The 17,614-nt window shown below is 40.8% G+C and overlaps 1 protein-coding gene across 6 annotated transcripts; it reads right to left on the bottom strand.

The window, feature by feature from the left end:
- Positions 1 to 390: 390 nt before the first annotated feature.
- LOC127760272 (bifunctional 3-dehydroquinate dehydratase/shikimate dehydrogenase, chloroplastic-like) lies at positions 391 to 16,645 on the bottom strand. Of its 6 annotated transcripts, none has more exons than XM_052284513.1 (10): positions 15,470 to 15,601; positions 8,118 to 8,289; positions 5,239 to 5,585; positions 3,935 to 3,998; positions 3,730 to 3,835; positions 3,501 to 3,641; positions 3,036 to 3,184; positions 2,514 to 2,679; positions 2,380 to 2,426; positions 391 to 1,253 (listed from the first exon to the last, which is right to left on the bottom strand). In XM_052284513.1, the coding sequence occupies exons 3-9, from the start codon at positions 5,577 to 5,579 to the stop codon at positions 2,383 to 2,385; spliced, it is 1,011 nt and encodes a 336-aa protein (XP_052140473.1). In that variant the 5' UTR covers positions 5,580 to 5,585; positions 8,118 to 8,289; positions 15,470 to 15,601; the 3' UTR covers positions 391 to 1,253; positions 2,380 to 2,382. The 6 variants fall into 6 exon arrangements, with proteins under 6 accessions (XP_052140473.1, XP_052140482.1, XP_052140499.1 ...); XM_052284539.1 differs by lacking the exons at positions 5,239 to 5,585; positions 8,118 to 8,289 and adding exons at positions 15,853 to 15,987; positions 16,162 to 16,645 and having other exon boundaries at positions 392 to 1,253; XM_052284546.1 differs by lacking the exons at positions 5,239 to 5,585; positions 8,118 to 8,289 and adding exons at positions 15,863 to 15,987; positions 16,162 to 16,645 and having other exon boundaries at positions 392 to 1,253.
- Positions 16,646 to 17,614: the final 969 nt, after the last annotated feature.

The following is a 17,614-nucleotide window of genomic DNA, read 5'->3' as shown; positions in this document are numbered from 1 at the left end:
CCGTTGGGAGGACGCCGCCGGATCTTGAGGCTGAGAGGGAGGGACGGCCATCGAGGCCGATGGGGAGAAGGAGAGGGGGAGGGACGGCCGTCGCTGCCATCTCCACCGTACCCCGCCGTCGCCGCGCCATGCCGGTGAGACAGGAGGGAAAGGGGGAGAGGGAGCAGCACCACCGGAGGGAGAGTGGAGAGGAAGTGGCGCCGCCAGAGGGGTGAGAGGAGGGGGAAATGCGGCGCCGGTGGGGGGAGGCTGTGCGGGCGGGGGAAGGCGGCGTCGGGCGGGAGGAGGCGGCCGATGGTGTGGTGGGGGAGGGTGGGGGGAGAATGATTCTAGGGTTAGGGTTGCAATGGGGTTGTCGTCCATCGAAACGAACGGCTCAGATCGATCGAGTGTTGGGCAGGCCTCCATCACCACACGGTGACACTTGGGCCGCATGCGGGCCGACAGTCCATCACAAACGTGGAACTGAGAGGAGTATGGAGATGTTATTTAGACTTTAGTACCTTGCGGCCTGAGAAAAGTGGGACGGCTCGGTTGCGGGCTGAAGAAGAAAATGGGCTGAAAATGGCCCATAGAGAAAGAATGTTTTTTATTTAAATAAATGCTAAAATGATGTTTAGTTTGTATTATCAAAATTAACAATTAAGCTCTGTAAATTCCAAGAAAATTTCAAAGAGTGTAATTAATATGGAGAATTTAATAAAAACTAAATGCAACCATATCATTTTATTTCTCACACTTAGTTTACTTATAAATTAATTTAATTATATACCTACCTACTTAAAAATACCCAAATATTCCAAAAAATTTATATTTCAATTAATTAGAATTTAATATGTTTGAATTCAATTTTCTCTTTTTTCTTCCCGTTGCAACGTACGGGCACTTTTGCTAGTATTATATATTTTAGTAGCAAGCAAGTCGACAGGTGTAATCTTACGTGATGAACATGGAACCATCTGATCGTATAGCTTGATGCTTTATTAGTTTCTTTGAAGCCCATCATGATCATCATGCAAACTGCATAGTCATGGATGCAAGTTCTTAATTTATTGCAAGTACGATGAGATTGAACACTTAGCATTTTCTGTTTACATCTCTGACAGGCGACAAGTCGGAGAAATTAACGTTACAACAAAGAATCTCCAACCGAGGAGAAAACTGGCATCCAAAACTTTTGTTAACTTAACCCAGAGGAATACTTGGGCTATAATTACTCACAACCGTTCCCGCTTCCCCATTCGCCTACAGCTCTACACAAACAGTTATATCAAAACAAGTTGATTCCAATGAGCGCTAATATAATAGGCTAAGGTACTACCTTAGTAAATAAATAAATAAAAGGAAATGGTCTCCACAGAATTTATTTACAACTCAAGTCATTTCCACATGGCCAACCTAAACAAACCGCAGATATATAAGGGCACCCACAATGGTTATCTATATGCTCTCTACAAGAGATTCATGTCAGCATATTTTACTATATGGAAGAGATTAAATGAAGAGAGAGAGCAAAGCTATCTACTAACTTGGAGATAGTCTATAGAGAAAAACGAGGCAATGTATTAGAGAGCTATAGATACCCATGTAGACATACTATTGAGGCGGTTTACTATTAATCTAATCTATTGCTGAGATGTACATGTTTTATAGAGAGCACCTTACTTTACCATTGCGGGTGCTCTAAGTGACCACAATTCAACTAGGTAAGAAAGATCACCATAACCACAGTAAACTAATTGAATGTTTGGTTTATGAAATGGAATCTTGTTGCTCCATCACCACCTAAATCCCTCCACGTAGGCATAGGCAATAATTTCTCGACGACATTGAATTTTTCACATACGTTTGGTCACTCATCTTATTTAATTTCTTTTTGCAAAATTATGAAAATGCAAGTCATGCTTAAATACCTTTAATGACCAAGTTACAACAAAATAGATAATAATTATGTAATTTTTTAATAAGACAAATTGTTAAACAAGCGTAAAAAAAAATCAATGTTGTCAACTATTAGAAACCGGAGGCAATACAAATTAAGGGACAGGACCATCCCGCCAAAGTTCATGGCGTGATCCATGATAGACCAACCAATTAATCCTACAAGGAGGTTCTCAAATAAAAAAACCACACTAAGAATCAAATCCTACAACCAATAGTTAAACATTATTGGCATTATATATAGTTTGGCGTTTAAACTATATTAATTCTATCGGTTGGTTAGTTGGTTTACAAAAACATCTTGCCCTTGTGGTTTTGGCATGGTGTTAGAGAACGTCTTCAATGACAAATGATACAACAGAATCTAATAAATATACTAAACCATCATCACTACGACTAGAAGAATAGAAATGAAAAGGCAAAAGCTGAAGAACGAACCTGTTATGTGTGTTTTGCTAATACCTCACGCATCAGGCTTTCAGGAGCTGTAGAAAGTAGATTATCAGAAAGAGGAATGGGTGATAGCATTTGGCATAACAAAGTGTATGATATAAGTTAGAAGGACACAATACCTTCAATACCATTTGTGAAACGCTCGAACTGACCCAAGGCTTGTCTGAGAAACATCTCCACACCGCTGACAACTTTAACCCCACATTCTTCTGCTTCTCGTAGAAGCCGGGTGACTTTCGGAGCATATACCGCATCGAACACAACATCGTAGAAGCTTAGTGCTTGCTGCACATACAAATGGAAAATATTGTGGCCGCAATGAGCGGACAGGTATATCAAGGTAGTATCAAATGTGCTAATTAGAGAGCATGCCAAGATTAATTGAAATTAAAGATGGTAACAGAGTAGAAGGGAGGGTTCCACCAGTTTATAGCTGGAATATATATGTTAAGAGTTTGTTATTGCTACTTCCTGTAATTAGGTTTGGATTCCTTCTGTACTCCCGATTCTAATTTTATAAGTTGGTAGAGATATAGAAGGCCTAACCTATATATGTACTCCCGCTATCTGGCAATAGATTATTGCGTTGAGTATATTCCGTCTTACAGAATATTAACATGGCGTGCGTGTAAGAAAGAGACCTTTGGAATAGGGGTGCCATCCACATTGGGGTACATTCCCAACGATGTTGCATTAGCAAGGATCATCCCTTCTTCAGGCCTGAAAGTTTCAAGCTCGGCTAATCTCAGGGCATGACCACCAACCGCGGCAGCAAGACTTACTGCTTTTTCTGAAGAACACAAGAAAATTATCATATTAAATGATGTACGTACTCAAATATGATCAGCTTTGAGCTTTATAACTAGTGCGAAACAAGAATTGATGGAACAAAAATCACCCATGACAATGATACAAACATGGATATAAATGGATGCAATATATCTTCCCATATTTCAGCATTGATCATTGTCTGAGCGGCATAATGAGTACAGAACTTCCAATACTTTACACTAATAAAATGAATTATGCTTTGCATATGAATAATTGAATAACTGCAGCCAACATAGAACATTTTGTCTCAGAAACAAATACAAAAAAAAACTTACCGTAGGTACGATTTGCTACTACAATTCTTGCACCCTTCTCCTTTGCCCCGTAAGCAATTGCCTTGCCAGCTCCACCAGCACCTACAACAACAAGAAGCCTGCCAGCCAAAGGTGTGACGGCAGCATTCTTTGATCCTGGACCTGTGAAATGTAAATTATCAGCTACTTTTTTCCCATGACTCCGAAAAAACAGTTGAACGATTGTTTCAGGATTAAGATTATAAAAAACCTCCTATGCCATCCTCAATGGCAGAAATTGCTCCAATGTAGTCATTATTGTAGCCCACTAGTTTGCCATCTGGCCTCCTAATTATAGTGCTTATGGCACCTATTGACTGCAGATTGAAGAAATGTCAGGTTAAATAAGTCTAAAAAGGTAAGTAATTAATTAAACAAGTAAGCAATTAGAGAAAGTGTACCACACATCAAGGTACCTTAGCAACTGGATCATGTTCATGACAACACTGTACGGCATCAACTTTAAAAGGAAGAGAACAACTGCATTACATAAAGTCATATACCGCTCAAATTTGTTCTTGTGACATACCCCCTCCAGTTGTCAAAAGTAGTAGTTTGAACATACATCAAGTCAAATAACTAAAACTAGAATCGTCGTATAATTAAATACATCGATGTATATTTGAATATTTATATGAAAATCAGATTTCTAGATGTGTCTTGAACAGTGCTTTCATTACATCATAACTCTATTGGAATCAACAGACATATTAAAATAGAAAAGAGTGGTCAATGTTTCATCTTCCATACCCAGAGGAACTATATACTAACAGAAGGCTTTCCACAAAAATGACTTTGTGCATCTGAATTACCAAAAGTCTGGTTACTTTCAGCAAACTGGATTCTTGTTTACCGTCAAACTAAAATATCTATTCTGAGCTCTCTCCCAGAATGTGCAAAACTTATTTAAAAAAATTTTTACCATCAAACAGTGGAAAAGCCCCTATGGTTTATTTCAATTATATAAAAGAGTTATTTACAAAAGGGAAATAAATTAAAAACATCGCAGAGGGACCTAGATTACAAGTAATTATCCATGATTCAAACAAGGGTCTGTCATCTTCCCTAAGCATAATCAGATGTAGGCTCAGTTCATTTTTAAGGAGTTGTTTCCATATATTTGTAAAAATATGTGCAAAGCTATGTTCAGTAAGTGCTCTGTAAATGTTAGAATATCAAGGGAAATGTAAAAGAATCACAGTAACAGACCTAGACAAGGGAGGGGGAGTGGCCGTTTCACATGTTCAGTACTATTTTTTGCTATGTTGGCTAAAATTTAGCTTAGAGAGTTGGATGGAGAGTCTCTTGGTGATGCTCTAACTGCGGGTTGGGTGGGTTTTTTGTGTGGATTTTTCGCTGTGATTTCCACAATTTGAGTATGTCACATGTGGACAGTCAGTGATGATATGACTGTACAAACCAATTATTCATACCCAGTCAAAGAGCTGCCAGGAAAAATATATATAGCTGAATTTTTCCCATGAAAACTAACAAGGGATTCATTAGGTGAGGTTTGTACGAATGAGGTTTGTCTAAGGAAGACATCAGATTGGGGGATCCCTCATGTATGATTTATCAAAAAATTACAACAATCCTTATTCATGTGGTCCCTTGAGAGTCAATACCACTTAAATCTAGTATATCCAACTCCTAGAAAAAATTAGTCCATCCAATTCCAAGAAATAGTAAAGTAATTATTTCTACTTTTTGAAATTAGTACCTGAATCCTGAAAAATCCGGAGACGAATATGTGCTAAGAAATCTAGCAATGTTGTCTGCCAAAAGTGGAAGATAAACAGCATTGTATCCAACAGATTGAAGACATGTATTGTGCAAAACTGGGCTCTTGCTCTGTTTTACTGGGTTGGCTATAACACCGAGAACCTTTGTATCAGGTCCTATGCGCCTTATATTATAAATGTCTATCAGCTCTTCGACGGTTGGCTGCCCAGGTGCTGATACCTTTGTAGCATCAAGACTCCCAAAGGTTAGATATCCCCCAAACTTGGGGGATAACACCCTTGACATTAAACCTTTTTCGCCCATAACTAGTCCAATCATAGGCACCTGTCATTTCTACTGGTCAGTCAAATGGAAGTTAATACAAAATGGTATGGATTAGAGGAAAAAGAACATAAAAGTACAAGTCAGACATATTACGACATTATCCCACATACTATTGCGTACCTCCTAATATAATAACACCAAACTTGATGAAATACAACAAGAATGAATAAGCTAAGAAAAGAGCACAACTTTTCCATGAGCTTAGTGTTTTTTTCTTCTTAAGAATCTCCTCAACACATAAAGATTTAATAAGGCTGAACTAGTCCCATCGTAAATTCACATTGTTTTAGTTGCTTTCACTAGGAAAATAGGGATTACGGAGACTCGAATATGGAAAGAACATGAGAACAAAAGGGGTTATATATTTTTTTCTTTCGTTTAACAGGTTCAATTCCATTTTTTCTAACCAATTGGTTTTTCGAAAAGTTATTTTGAAATTAGACCGTGCAAAAAACTTCAACAAAAAATAGGCCGTTGGCTCAGCACCAACTGTCTTGGCGCTAAGGCTAGACGGCTCAGTGCCAGGGCTGTTGGTGCTGAACCCCCTGCCAACATGACAGTCGAGGCAATCCCCTCGTCTACGTGGCAGGGTCTCAGTGCCAACCGCCTTGGGGCTGAACCGTCTAACCTCAGCGCCGGCCGTGTTGGTGTTGAGCTAGGTTACTAAGGGCGACACGAGGCCGCAACAACCCAACCTCTCTTCTTCCTCTCCTCTCCTTTCCTCTCCCCTAGTGCTCGTGCGACGACGCCAAGTTATCTCTCCTCCCTTCCCCAAATCTCTCCAAATCCACACAAAATCAAATGGGATTTCGTGAGGATTGAGTGCGGGGTCGAGTTGAAAGATAAACTCCCTCGAAAACCCTAATTTCTTGAACATTTTATTATGTATTTTGGTTGTTTTGGTTCTAACCATGATTTGAGGAATGTGGCTCGTGATCTATTGTTAGTTGGGTTGTGTGGGTCGTGATTAGTGTGGAAGTTCCATATTGATGTTGCTTCAGTTGATTAATGTTGATTTGTAAATTTCTGAACCTATATTTTGAATGTGTGATGATGGCTAGGGTTAGATGTGTGGTTGTAACCCGAGATAAATGATTTGTTTTAGGCAATTTGTAGGAGTTTGAAAGTTAAGTTGTACTATGATTCATGTGTTTTTTAAAACATTAGGACTTAGTGGTGGGGTTAGTGGTAATTTATAATTTGTACGTTGTTAGATTTTATTTAAAACATTTGAACGTTCTTAGGTTTGTTAGTTTTGGGATTCGCGTGGCATTAATCAGTTATTTTGAAATACTTTATTTTTATTTATCGGTTACATATTGGATGGATAGATTAGTATACGTTGTTAGGGTTTTTTTTTGAAACATTTGAACGTTCTTAGGTTTGATAGTTTTGGGATTGGCGTGGCATTTATCAGTTATTCTGAAATACTTTATTTTTATTTATTGATTACACATTGTAGATGAATAGATTGGTCTCAGTTGTTAGTGCGTGGTTTAGAGAGAGAGATGGCAGCCAGGGGCAAAAAGGGCCGAGAAATAATTATTTAGATGAAAAATAGTATTTTGCAAATGCAACAAACAGCGAAATTGGCATTGTAGCGAATGCCCACAACTTGAGAGTAGCATTCGAGCGAATCCTGTAAACAATACATTATTAATTACATGCTAAAAATGTAAATTTAGTTGCTACTGGCTATAGGCAGATTTCATTTCGTTCTTGAATAAATTCTGTCATGAAAAGGATCTACATTTAGCATGAAGAGATGTATACCGTTTATTAGTTGACTATAGATACGTGTACCTACGGTCAGCCAAGTCAGCCACTGAACAGCAACTGCCCCCCTCCAGTTGCCAATTCTGGGTTAGCCAACATGCCATGCAAGTTAAGCGAGCAGAGCAGATCAAAAAGAAGGAAATGGAGTACACAGTGGAGAGTGATTATCTGTGGGAAGTGAATGGGGGTGGTACTGCTTGAGATACTGACAAGCCTAACAGTTACCAAAATGACCAAATATATATTTAGTTTCTTTCACATAGAAACATAATTGCTATGTAAATCAAAATGTATCTTAATAGCATGTCAGGTGGTATACAACAGAAAATTCTATTTTAATTACCAAATGGACATAACAATCATTTAGTTGAGCCAGCCTGATGCAAAAATTCACTGCTTTCCCATTTGCTCATGTACTGTCATGTTAAGTCCTAAGGGCTGAGTGCACGCTACCGAACCCTATAAAGATTAAATAATCAAATACCCTCAACCTAGCTCGACAACTCGAGAATTGAAGTTTCCTGGAATGACGGTGGTGTTGGAAATTTAGTCATAATTTGGCATATTTTAATCCAAAATATTAAGACAATAAATATGACATCTGCAATATGAGTAGATATAGTGACAGTGCTACATGTATACAACTTGAGTATGCTTAATATAGAATAAGCATCAACATAGACAAGAGAATGCAATAATATTGCGACTGACAGTTTTAGGAAACGAAGAACGAACGGTAAGAGTGAAACGTTATACCCTGAGAATGGCCCTCCGCTGGAGTTTGAGACAGTATTGCCTCCGTTGGTGTTGACGGGAAGCTCCTTCTCCTTGTCTCTAGTGTTGTTGTTGTCGCCGGTTGTCGACATGTTAGTGAAGATGATGCAGAGCAGTCGCGCTTGAAGCGCTACCCAAAAACTTGATCGCCCGCCTACCTGTGCAAGTTCTCAAGCGGACGGAGTTTCGGAGGCACCTGCTCGTTCCGATCACCCGTGCGCGCGGGATGAACAGAACCGGGGAAACAGAGAGACAGCGCAGGAACAGAAGGAGAGTATCGCCAAGGAACAATGCAGGAGGAAGACACACACTTTGAGAGCCTCTGCCTTGCGTTATATAAGAGAGAGAGATCTCCATTACTGCACAAATAAATCTAATTTGTTGTGGATGTTACAACACAATCAATCTTTCATTTGTTGTGGAGGTTACAACACAATGAATCTCTCATTTGCTGTGGAGGTTACAACACAATGAATTTCATTTGTTAATGGTGACTTTATTCTCGTCTGTTACAAAACGGAAGAGCAGCAGGCAGGCTCGGCTCGGTCGGCCGCCTCGCCTCGCTACGCCCAAGGCCGAGGCCGACTCAGCACGTGCGCATGCGTGTGGTAGTCCAACCATCACCTCAACCGGTCAACAGGGAATCTCCAATATCACCCTATTTAAGTTGAGGTTCTTCCACCTAATTTTTCAAGGTAGTATTATTCTCTCTAACATTACTTGTGGGCTCTTGAGATTTTAATTGAATTAAATTGGGCCTAGCCCATTTATTTCAACAATCCCAACCAAATTTCATGGCTCACAAGAATGTTCTCAAAACTGAACCTGTTAGTTATACCAGTGTTTCGATGGAGACTGTTAGGTTGAACTTCCACCTAGGAAAAGAGTTACACCAGATCACAACTGAACAATGGATTATGCCTTGAATTGTCAGTTTTGTGCGATTCAGGTTTCACTCAAACCCTTAACTGGTACTGGGCTGTCATTTGCATCCCCTCTGTTTGGAGCGTATAAGTCATACTCCTGGCCTTTTCATGAGTATCTAGAGATCACCCAAATCTCATAGACTGTGACTAGCAGTCGGAGTCATATAGGTGTGTTCCTTCTAAGATGTTCTGTAGGCCAACATCTCTGCTTTATGAAAAGCCACTCGGATCACATTAAGGTGTATACCATCCTACCATACAGATTAGAAGAGAAGTGCATCATGAAGATAAGCTCATTTTTGGGTCTCTTCTCTCAGTTACCCAATAGTTTGTTTCGCCATCCAAATTCACGGGATCTCCGATCACAATGGACAGGTTTCCACCATTGTGCAACTCTAAGTGGGTCTTAAGCCTATCTCCCTCGATGCACAATTTATCACATTACGTGGTAGCCCCTTGGTAAACTGATCTGCCAGATTTTTAGCCGTCTGGACATAGTCCAATGCTATCACTCCGGAGTTTTTCTGCTTTCTAACAGACTTCAGTCTTCTTTTAACATGCCTGGATGACTTCATGTTGTCCTTTGAACTGTTCACTTTAATAATCACTGTTTGATTATCACAGTTCACCAGGATTGCTGGTACTAGTTTTTCAACCACCGGCAAGTCCATCAGGAGCTCACGAAGCCATTTGGCCTCAATTGTGGCAGTATCTAAAGATGCGAGTTCTGCTTCCATTGTTGACCTCGTTAAGATGGTCTGCTTGCATGACTTCCAGGAAACAGCGCCCCTTCCAAGTGTGAACACATACCCACTTGTGGCCTTTATCTAATCAGCATCAGATATCCAGTTTGAATCACTATAGCCCTCCAGTACTTTTGGGTACCCAGCGTAGTGAACTCCAAAGCTCATTGTCCCTTTTAGATAGCACATTACTCTTTCAAGAGCATGCCAATGATCATCTCCCGGATTTGAAACAAACCGGCTCAACTTGTTCACAGCAAATGAGATGTCAGGCCTCGTTGCACTAGCTAAGTACATCAATGAACCAATAATCTGGGAGTATCTCAATTGATCCCTTGCTATTCTTCGATTTTTCCTTAATAGCACACTAGGATCAAAAGGAGTAGGAGCTGCCTTGCAGTCACTATAACCAAAGCGACTCAGGACCTTGTCCACATAGTGAGATTGCACAAGTGTAATCCCACCCTCATCTCCTCTCAGTAGTTTAATGTTAAGAATAACATCAGCCACTCCCAAATCCTTCATTTCAAAGCTTTTGGATAGAAAGTTCTTGACCTCCTCAATCACATTAAGGCTGGTCCCAAAAATCAATATGTCATCGACATATAAACACAAGACCACTCCCTCTCCCCCACCATAGCGATAGTACACACATTTGTCAGCTTCGTTCACAACAAAGCCAACAGATGTAAGTGTTTTGTCAAACTTCTCATGCCATTGCTTAGGCGCTTGTTTGAGACCATACAAGGACTTCAACAGCTTGCACACCATTCCCTCCTGACCTTCTAGTACATACCCATCTGGTTGATCCATATAGATCTCCTCCTCCAACTCTCCATTGAGAAAAGCTGTCTTAACATCCATCTGATGGACAAGTAGACCATGAGAGGCTGCCAGAGCGAGTAGTACTCGAATCGTGGTCAAGCGAGCAACCGGTGAATAAGTGTCGAAAAAGTCCTCGCCTTCTTTTTGGGTACAACCCTTGGCCACAAGCCTTGCCTTGTACTTTTCAATTGTACCATCAGGCCTAAGCTTTTTCTTGAAAACTCATTTGCATCCTACAGGCTTGCACCCATATGAACGCTCGACGACTTCCCAAGTACCATTAGACATAATTGAGTCCATCTCACTGCGTACCGCTTCCTTCCAATAGTCAGTGTTAGGAGATGAATATGCCTCTTCAATGGTTCTTGGAGTATCATCCACAAGATATACAATGTAGTCATCTCCAAAAGACTTTGCAGTCCTTTGTCTCTTACTCTTTCGAGTTGCTACAATGTTATCCTCCTCAGGATTTTCTTCAAGCATTTGATCAATGTGTTCTATCGGCACAAAGTGCTCAGGGGATAAAATAGGTTCTTGACTAGAAGTGCTAGGTGCATTTTTCATAGGAAATTCATTCTCAAAAAATGTGGCATCTCTGGACTCAGTAATTGTACCAACACGCATGTCGGGTACTCCAGAATTTACTGTTAAGAACCTATATCCCACACTGTGGATAGCATAACCAAGGAACACACAATCTACGGTCTTTGGTCCAAGTTTACGCTTTTTGGCTATAGATACATTTACCTTGGCCAAAGAGCCCCATGTGCGCAGGTGAGGGAGATTTAATTTCTTCCTTTCCCATTCCTCGAATGGTGTTAGTTCTTTATGCATAGTAGGAATTCTATTTAGGACATGACACGCAGTCAATATTGCCTCACCCCACTATTCCTTGGAAAGTCCTGCAGTGTCTAACATGGCATTCACCATCTCAGTTAGAGTGCGGTTCTTCCTTTCGGCTACCCCGTTTGACTGGGGTGAATAGGGAGGCGTCCTCTCATGAATAATTCCATACTCTTCGCAGAAAGAAGTAAACTCATTGGAAAAATACTCTCCACCCCTATCAGACCTCAACCGTTTGATTTTCCTTTCCAGTTGGTTTTCTACCTCAGCCTTATAGATCTTAAAGTAATGTAATGCTTCATCCTTTGTTTTCAATAGGTACACATAGCAGAATCTAGTGCAATCATATATCAGTGCCATGAAATATTTCTTTCCCCCTTTAGTCAACACGTTGTTCATTTCGCACAGATCGGAATGAACAAGTTCTAGTGGTGCCAAATTCCTCACCTCAGATGCCTTGTGAGGCTTGCGAGGTTGTTTCGATTGAACACAAGTATGGCACTTAGAGCCTTTGACTAAAGTGAATTTTGGAATTAAACTCATGTTGGCTAAGCGTGTCATACAACCAAAGTTCACATGACAAAGTTGCGAATGCCACACATTGGACTCATCATCATCATCGCTTACATGGTTCACAACTTTATTACACATATCATCCAAGATAAAGCGGAACAAGCCTCCGCTGTCATAACCTTTTCCAATAAACGTGCCATATTTAGATACGACACATTTATTGGATTCAAACACAAGTCTAAAACCATCTCTACACAGTAGAGAGCCGCTAACTAGATTCTTCTTTATTGAAGGGACATGCTGCACGTTCTTCAGCTGCACGATCTTTCCCGAAGTAAACTTCAGATCGATCGTACCAACACCATGAACAACCGCAAGCGATCCGTTTCCCATCAACAAGGAGGAACCTCTCCCGACCTGATAAGAAGAAAACAGGAAAATGTCAGCACACACATGAATATTAGCACCAGTATCAACCCACCAATCAGGTGAGTGACAGACAGAGAGAACTGTAGGTAAAAATTTACCATACCCCGATGTTCCTCCGCCCTCATTAATAACCATGTTTGCAGACTTCTTGTCCTTGCACTCAGGACAGTCCTTGGCCCAATGCCCAGGCTTGCCACACACAAAGCAATCTCCTTTTGCCTTTCCCTTGTCTTTATTCTTAAAATTGGTTGTAGCCTTGGGTTTGACGTCAGGTTTGACTTTCTTGTTCTTGTTGTGGGATGCGTGAGGGTTCTTCTTCTGCATCAAATTGGCGCTAGAACCTCCCTCGATCTTTTTGTCCCGGTTGTCCTTTGCCCTCCCCTTCTCCTCAACACCCAAAGAGCTAATGAGATCAGTAACGCTGAACTCTTGCCTCTTGTGTTTTAGAGAAGTACCAAAGTCTGACCAAGAAGGTGGCAATTTGGCAATAATGCCACCCGCCACAAACTTGTCCGGCAACTCGCAGTTGTTGTTCTCAAGTTCCTTTGCCAGCATCTGAATTTCATGAGCCTGTTCCACTACAGAACGGTCATCGACCATGTTGTAGTCATAGAACTGCTCCATGACATACAGCTCACTGTCGGTGTCGGAAACCCCGAACTTGGCCTCAAGAGAATCCCACATGTCCTTCCCTGAAGGCATGTGCATATAAACGTCCACAATACTGTCGGCGTGCACACTGATCAATGCTCCACGGAACAAGCAATTCGCAGCCTCGAACTTAGCCTCCTCCTCAGGGAGAGAGGCGGTTCACTCGGTTTGCCTCGTGAAACAAAGAAACATTGCATCGCCATCAACCACAAAAGTGCACGTGCTTTCCATCTTTTATAATTTGAACCATCGAAAGCATGTGGTTTTAGTGATGCAGCAAAGCCAACTACCGAAAAAGACCTATCAAGTTTTTGGATTGTTGGAAATTTGGTCATAATTCGGCATATTTTAATCCAAAATATTACGACAATAAACATGACATTTGCAATATGAGTAGATCTAGTGACAGTGCTAGATGTATACAACTTGAGTATGCTTAATATAGAATAAGCATCAACATAGACAAGAGAACGCAATAATATTGCGACCGACAGTTGTAGGAAACGAAGAACGAACGGTAAGAGTGAAACGTTATACCCTGAAAATGGCCCTCTGCTGGAGTTTGAGACAGTATTGCCTCCGTTGGTGTTGACGGGAGGCTCCTTCTCCTTGTCTCTAGTGTTGTTGTTGTCGCCGGTTGTCGACATGTTGGTGAAGATGATGCAGAGTAGTCGCGCTTGAAGCGCTACCCAAAAACTTGATCGCCCGCCTACAGAACATGCTCGGGATGAACAGAACCGGGGAAACAGAGAGATAGCGCAGGAACAGAAGGAGAGTATCGCCAAGGAACAATGCAGGAGGAAGACACACACTTTGAGAGCCTCTGCCTTGCGTTATATATACGTAAAATCTAAACTGAAAGGCTTCTCGCTTTAGTCGTATCACGCGACGCGTCTCATAGCCGATCGATCGCGCCTATCGTCCATCCACGTGGCCGCGCTGTAATGGCGCTATGAGAAGGATTGACATAGTGTGTGCCTTATTTCTCAATAGACATGTATATCTTTTTCCTATTCAAATAAAGTTTTCTCTTAAATTACTTATCCGATCTATAATCCGATTACACCATTGTGTTCGTTACAATTAAATCTTCACAACAAGATCTTACATGATTATATTACGATGAAAAAATATTTATATTTATAAATTACTTTTATTATATACGTAAGTTACTTTTATCATATATATAAGTTACTTTTAGATATGACTAAATTATTTCTTAGTCATATAAAAGTAAATTCAATAAGGTCTAAAAGTAATTTACATATATTATAAAAGTAACTTAAAACAAAATGGAAGTAACTTTGTCACGACATTAGAAGTAATATGTGATCTAAAAGATATAAGTTTTTTTTTAAATGAATACTACCAGACATTTGCCCACCAGTGTACCTTTTTTAAAAGATATAAGTTATTAAAGAGATTAAAAAAGGATACATACTATTGCATTTTTCAAGTTCAAAGGAGAGACTAGATGGAGTACAAACCAGCTACCACTACCTGTGTAGTCACGTCCAATGAAAAAAGACATGCATTAAAGTTACACTCTTTTTGTTATAAGTTACTTCTATAATATATGCAAATTAATTTTAGGTTTTATTGAATTTATAATTATATGTCTAAGAAGTAATTTAGTGAAATTTAAAAGTAATTTAGATATACTATAATAGTAATTTATGTTTTTTCATCAAAATATAATCATGTGAGATCTTGTTATAAAGATTTAATTGTTACGAACACAACGGTGTAATCCGATCGTAGATCGGATAAGTAGTTTAAGAGAAATTTTTATTTGAAGCATAGGTGGATAGGGTCTCTCATATATGGAGTGGTAGCTGGTTTAGACAATACAGCTACCACTAGCTGTGTAGTCACATCCTTATATATATATAGAGAGAGAGAGATCTCCATTACCACACAAATAAATCTCATTTGTTGTGGATGTTACAACACAATGAATCTCTCATTTGTTGTGGAGGTTACAACACAATGAATCTCTCATTTGTTGTGGAGGCTACAACACAATGAATTTCATTTGTTAATGGTGACTTTATTCTCGTCTGTCACAAAACGGAAGAGCAGCAGGCAGGCTCGGCTCGGTCGGCCGCCTCGCCTCGCTACGCCTGCGGCCGAGGCCGACTCGGCGCGCGCATGCGTGTGGCAGTCCAACCATCACCTCAACCGGTCAACAGGGAATCTCCAATATCACCCTATTTGAGTTGAGGTTCTTCCACCTAATTTAAGGTAGTATTATTCTCTCTAACATTACTTGTGGGTTCTTGAGATTTTAATTGAATTAAATTGGGCTTAGCCCATTTATTCCAACAGGTGCATGGTATACCAAAATGAACTATCATTTTAGACAAAGAGACCAACAGGCACATGAATCATGCATGTAGATTACCTCGTAGTGTGGAATCCTATGTACTCCTCACTCCTACCAGCCATGAGCAACGGATTCGACCAAGACTCCCCTTGATACTCTCACATTAGCTGGTTTCATAAAAGCATGAGATATTCCCCTGTAGTTGTTCGTCTACAAGCAGTCGAAGACAATATGGAAAATGTAAAGTTTTAATGGAAAAAGAGCCATAGTTTAAGAATGTTCGAAGAATCCAAATTCCATCCAACCAAATCTAAAACTGCATGGATAAGCCTCCAACTTCTAGAATTTTAGCATCTAAAATGGCTAGTTCAACCATACTTAACAACGATAAGGTAAGCTACACAGAAACTATGTAAATAAAGTAGTAACAGAAGCAAAATTGGAAATTTCAGAATCAAGACCTCCTAATACCATGGTGAATCATGATGATTTGTGTTTTCACCAAAGACAGGGATTAAATCGTCTTCGAAGTTCAAACCCCACTGTTGCCTTGGGCTTGGCCTGTGATGCCGGTTTCATCAACATATGTTTGGATCCTTGAACAGCAAAGCGAGAAAAAGAATGGTCAATTCCGTCAATAGCACAATAGCAGCCAAGCACCCAAATGCTTGATTGGGGCATAAGTTTTTTTTGTGTATGTATCCTGAGTTAGCAGCAGCTCGATCTTCTACAGACAATCCAACAAATCAAATAAAAATAGAATCAATTACCTGGAGGATGACAGGGATGATGGAAGTCGACAGCACGCCTGCTGAGGTTGCCGTTGCCACCGCCTATGCGCTCTTCTCTTCCCTCCCCTTCCGATCTTAGGTTCTCTTCCCTCCCTTCGGATCTTAGGGTTTGAGCAGTGACAGCGGTAGGGAGAGATGAAGTAGGAATAGGATATGGGGATGGAAGAGGCGGTGCACCGGACGGAGGAGAAAGCCGTAGGGTTGGAGGAGGAGAGGGGCTATGAGGCGATGGAGTAGGCGCCGGGGTTCACGACGGAGGTGGCGGCAGCGCGGCGGATGAGGCGCCGGGGTTCACGACCGAGGTGGCGGCAGTGCGGCGGAGGAGCCGCCGGGGTCGCGACTGATGTGGCGGCAGCGCGGCGGAGGAGCCGCCGAGGGCGCGACGGCGGCGCTGGGAAAGCGGCGAAGGCGGTACGAAGGAGGAGTGACGGGGGCGTGCGATGGAGGGGGCAGTGTGAGGACGGTGCGATACGGAGGTGGGGGTGGTGCGGGACAGCGGGAGGTTATTTGATCCCTTCGATCTGTGGGAGGATCCTGCGAGGAATATCGGCCCTTGGATTATGCAGGACTCACCACCACCACGTATTTTTTAAGTAGTAAAGATACCATGATCCATGAGACATGATTATCAATTAATATATATACTGATCATTTAACCATATTTGTTCCATATATGATGTTTGATCAGGGATCCTTAAGAAATAGTAACAAACAACATAAAGAGTCTCATGAAAGAATCACATATTCATTAACTAATAATGAGTTATCTATTTCAAGCAACAAAGTCGGATAAATATATAAACATAGTATGTGATATAATCATCTCTATGATTGCCTCATGGGCATATCACTAACACAACCCTTGCGCCTGATTGCATGCAGTGAATTTTGGTGAAGGCGTTCTGGAAATGATGTAGTGTTGCAAGCGCCTGAGAAAAAAAAAAAAACCACCTCAGAGTTCAGAGCGAGCTGACGGCTGCACCACCACCAGTCCATGCACCCATCAATACAAAGTTCTTGCTTAACCCAAAAAGAGATTAAATTGACCTATTAGGACGTTTGTGCCCATAAATCGAGCCTCTCTATGTATATATAATTGTAGAAAATATTTTAATTTTGCTCTTAGTATATAAACCAATAATTCCTGTGCATAAAACAGGACAAGCTTGTCCACATCGGCATAACAAGCAAACATGGCAACCCCTCATTCTAAAAATAAAATGACACATTTTTCAGAGAAACAACAGGTTCAGGGTCAAAACCAGCCCAGCAGAAGGGAGTCGGCAGCTCCATCTCATGAACCAACTGAAGTTTCTCATGTCACTGGTACTGCAAAAGAGTCCCCTCCATAATTTTCTGTTAAAGTGTCAGTGGCAAATCACCATAATTTTCTCTTAATCACAAGAGACTAATCACAAAATGTGTACATCTT

The sequence above is a fragment of the Oryza glaberrima genome, chromosome 1 (genome assembly GCF_000147395.1).
Source record: "Oryza glaberrima chromosome 1, OglaRS2, whole genome shotgun sequence".
Lineage (NCBI taxonomy): Eukaryota > Viridiplantae > Streptophyta > Magnoliopsida > Poales > Poaceae > Oryza > Oryza glaberrima.
This window is presented reverse-complemented; position numbering and strand designations above follow the sequence as displayed.